Genomic DNA, 4,356 nt, shown 5'->3' on the forward strand with positions numbered 1-4,356 from the left:
AAAAAAATGTGTGTCACAAGAATCAGAGAGGGTGGCACGTGACTTGAATCACAGGAGAGGAGAATAGGGAAAAGAATAGAAAGATTTCAGGAGTTGGGCACGGGGTGGAGTTTGACCCTGATTCTAATATAAACATGTACATTGCCTCACCGTACCTAGAGCTCTGTTCTGTCATATCTTGCAATAAGCAGGGCACCCTGTCTCGTCCCACTCTCCCAGAGCGCAGATGTTTGTCCCTGGCCCAAGTACCACAGCCAGGCTGGGGCAGAATTAGAACCAGAACTTGGGGCTCTGGAGTCTGGTGGTGGCTCAAGGGGAGTCTTGTCAACATAGTTTAGGCCAAGCCCTCCACGTTTCCCCTATACTCTACCCCTCCTTCAAGCTGCCTAAATGGCTGGCAGCAGGTGACCTGCCATCCCAACAGGCCACAGAGGACCCAGCCTCTCCCAGGAGCCAGGACTTTGGTTCCAAACTTGACTGTGCCTCCGACGTCCCACATGGCTGGGGCTTTTCTTGGCTTTTCCCCAATCTGTTTCCCCAAGTCCATCAGCAGAACAGAAAGGAAAGGCACTGGATTCTAGTCCTCTCTCTGCCTGCAGCTCGAGCACTTGTGTGACTTGGGGCAAGTTACTTCACCTCTCTGAGCCTCAGTGTCATCTATCCAGTAGGAGGGTTGAGGTTATGTAATTGCCAATGGCCCTTTTCGTTCTAAAAGTTAAATGTTGCAGATTCTCAGGTTGCCAGGGCCAGGGTTCCCAGAGGGTACCATTCCGTTACCCAGAACAAGCCCCTGTCCCAGCATCCCCCAGGCCCTCTTCCCTCACCTCGGAGCCAGCGCAGGAGAAAATAGTCATCTGGATTCGGCAGAGTGGGCAGCACATCCTGGACATTCTCCCGAAACTGTAGGAAAAGGCAGCTAGGTGAGTGACAGGTCTCACCCTGACCACCCTCTGCCCAGGATTCTCCATAAGGACTTTGCTGGACCCCTTTTCAACACTGGCTGAGCACTTGGGCTACATGGGGCGCTCTGTCTGTCATGCTGGTGGAAGCCAAGTAGCAGAAGGAGGTGGGGGTGGGGGAGGTGGGCGGTAAGACACTGCCTTGCCTGGCTGTGTGCACTCTCTAATGTGGCTGGCGGGCAGACATATTCTCAGCTAACCGTGATAGTAGACATTTGAAACATCCCATGGTAAAAGCTGTCAGTTTACCAACATTCTCCATGTGCCCAGCACTGAACTTGGCACTTATCTTATTCCTGCCTCATTTAGAGTCTCTAGAGGTATTACTGTCCCCATTTTACAGATGAAGAAATTGGAGCTCAGGGAGGCTAAGTAACATGACCAAGATCAAACAGCTAATAATGAGCAGAGCTGAGATGTAAACCTGGGTCTGTCCAAGGCCAGAGCATACACTCTTTTGTAGTCTTCTGCCCCCTTAGTAATGGAATGCTGAGCAATGTGCTTGGCAGAGCAGAGGGAAGGAAGGGTTCGATTCTGACTGGGGCCAAGAAGAGGGCGATCTCATATGACTTCATTTTAAAAAATGGCATTTAAGCTGGGCTTGAACGACATCAAAGGCAGTGAAAGGAGGCAGGAGGGCTATCCAGGTGGAGGGAACAGTTCCAGCAGGAAGCCATGAAGGGGGAAAATGCAGGGAGTGCTGAACAAGAAAGGTTGGACAAGTGACCCCAGGACAGCCACGCCTACTTCCAACTGTTCACTACTGTAAGCGAGCACACCCACTGCCCGTGCCCTCCCCACGCCTCCTCCTCCCAGCCACTCATCTTTCCCTAGTCACCGACATACAGGACAGCCTCAGAGGGGACCAGTGAGGACCAGCCACCTCTGCCCTTTGCCTAGGTCAGCCAGGGACTCAGACCATCTCATCCCCCAAACAGTTCCCAGACCCCCAGGTACACTGCTCATCCAGGGCCCAGGCATGAAGCCACGCCTTCCCAAGGACCCTAACCAGCCCCTGGTTTCCAGTTTAATCACTGCCTAATCCCTCCCTGCCTGACTTCCCCTGCAGGTCAGCAGTAAAATCTGAAACCTCCCTATCCAGCCTCCCTGGGGCGGGGGAGGCCCAGCCTGGGCAAAGCCTTCATGGGGCTGGTTCCTCAGCATCTCTGCCACAGCAGGGGCCATCTCTCCCCCTACCCTTTTCCAGCAATGAAAAACTGCCCGGCTGTGGAGCCTCCAAACCTTGAGACTGGACCCAATTGGTTCTGGCTCCTAGAACAGCCAACCTTCCCTCTCCCCAAGGGTGACAGAGAAGAGATTTAGGTAGCAGAGAGAGGGTCCCGCCCTAGAACTGTTACCCCCTCTTCTGCCCAGGTGCCAAAGCAAAGCCACGCTTACCTCCTTGCCTTCTGAAGAGCATCAGCCCAAGTCCCTAGCCATGGAGGACAGAGCAGGGCTGGTTTCAGCTCAAACAAGCCCTACACCTACTGAGTCACTGGAAGGATCCCAGACTTCACACAGGAAAGTGCTCTCTTCCATATCATCTCCCCATCAAGGAACAGATAGATGAAGGATGGGTTTTGCCCAAGGTCGCAGAGCAACTCAGGACCAGAGCAGAGGCTATCCAAGTCTCCTAAGGAGCTGTCCAGGGCCCCTTCCATCGCGCCACTGCCCCTGCAAGAGGAAAACCTCCCCGAAATGGGAGGAAACCTGGGGCCTTGTCCCTGCCCCCAGAGCCTGGCTGCCAGTTCCAAGCATGAATGTCGCCTTTGTGCCCTGAGCTACCTCTCAGGGCTTCCAAGCAACCACTTCTTCCTGGGTGGAGTCTGCAGGGGCTCGCTCCGGGCTAGGGCCAGGATGACCAAACTTCCCCAGGGCCTCCTCGGCGGGTGGAGGGAGGAGGGGCGGCCCCGAGGAGCACGGGATGCCAGGTACAGCCCGCTGCTGCTCCCGCCACCACCTCCGGCCTGCCCTCCAAGGACCATCGCTAGTCCCCAAACCAGCGCCTTCCCGGCTGGCTGCTGCCGCAGGGCGAGGGCTGGAACCCGGCGCGGGGCCTGGGCCAGGATGAGGGCCCACCTTGGCCAGCGCCTCCTCCTGGTTGGGGCTCAGGTCGCCGACTCTGCCGCTCATCGTGTCTCAGGCTGGGGCGCAGCGCTTGCGGCAGCTGATGGAGCTCAGACGGTTCTCTGCCGCCTGAGTAAAGTCCCAGCCTTTTGCCCGGGCCTCGGGGCTGACAATCAAGCCCCGCCTTTTAAAGGATCCGAGACACAGAGTAGGCAGATGCGCTGGGGTGGGCGGAGGAACCTCAGAAGTGTCCCCTCTCCCCTCCTGATGTGGAAACCTGGGCAGGTGTCAAGCAGAAGTGTCCAACCCAGGCCAAGGCCAAGGCCAGAGGGCATCAGAAGAGCAAGAAGTCTGGATTCTAGTCCCAGATTTACTCTTAGCTCACAGTGTAACCTTGAATGAGACATCTGAGCTCTCCGGGCCTCAGTTTCCCCATCTAGGTACTGTTTAATGAGCTCTTCTCAGTAAGATCAGGCCCCCATAGCACAGGACCTCCCTACCCAGAATGGTAGAGAGCTTGCCTGGTGCTCCTAAGCCTAGCCATTGCCCTGACTCTGGGAACTGTGGTATTGGCCATTTCTCTCTGGAGCCCTTGTCCTTCTGTTCTGCCATTGATTTTGGACAACTGCTGCCAACCCAGCTTGAGGCCTCCCAGTGTTGACAACCTGTGGGGTGGACAGGCTGAGGGAGACAAGGAAGCACAGACCTGGTCTCTCTACCCAGGACCCTGTCTGCCGTCTTCCCAGCTCTTTGGGAGCTCTTCTTTTAAGTTGCTCACACCCTCAGCCGGCATGGAAGAGTACTTCAAAGACCTGGGTTTGAGTTCTAAATCCTCCACTTGTATGAGACTTCTGCGCATGACTTCAGCTCGCTGAATCCAAGCTTCTTCATTCACTCAGTGGAGGGAGATGATCTGGATTTCAAGTCAGCATGAGAAGATAAAGTGAGTTAATGTGCATAATTCACTGAGTGCAGTGCCTAGCACAGGCACTGTGACCACTCTCCCTAGATTGCCCTGCACAGCCTCCCTTTTCTGCCTGCCTGGCCAGGCTTCAGCTCCTGGATGGAGGAAGCCGCAGAGAAAGCCATGGCCCAATGAAAGCAGGCTGGCTATCAGCTTATCTGCTTGACTTTTCCTGCTCAAGCCTGGGGGCCAGAGCTGTAGATTTTTGTGTTGTACAAGTCTGACTGTCCTGCCATGCCCCAGTCACAGCATGGCAGGACAGTCAGACTTGTACAACACACAAAAATGAGCCATTTCCTCCTTTCAGAATTCCACAGCCCTCCCCCTCTGCCTAGGTCCCCTCCTCTCCATGCTAATCCTACCTCT

General features: G+C 55.2%; 1 protein-coding gene across 2 annotated transcripts in view; it reads right to left on the reverse strand.

The window, feature by feature from the left end:
- SEC14L2 (SEC14 like lipid binding 2) overlaps positions 1 to 3,242 on the reverse strand; it is a 23,084-nt gene extending 19,842 nt beyond the window's left edge. The window contains exons 1-2 of one of the 2 annotated variants that reach the window (XM_011373316.2): positions 3,039 to 3,242; positions 825 to 900 (exon numbers count right to left, since the gene is read on the reverse strand). In XM_011373316.2, the coding sequence (XP_011371618.1) occupies positions 825 to 900; positions 3,039 to 3,092 (130 nt within the window). In that variant the 5' untranslated portion in view covers positions 3,093 to 3,242. Of the gene's footprint in view, positions 1 to 824; positions 901 to 2,357; positions 2,959 to 3,038 lie in introns of those variants that run through there. The other variant, XM_011373318.2, reaches the window with a different exon arrangement.
- Between the last annotated feature and the right edge of the window lie 1,114 nt (positions 3,243 to 4,356).

Source organism: Pteropus vampyrus, unplaced genomic scaffold (assembly GCF_000151845.1).
Source record: "Pteropus vampyrus isolate Shadow unplaced genomic scaffold, Pvam_2.0 Scaffold223, whole genome shotgun sequence".
Taxonomy (NCBI): domain Eukaryota; kingdom Metazoa; phylum Chordata; class Mammalia; order Chiroptera; family Pteropodidae; genus Pteropus; species Pteropus vampyrus.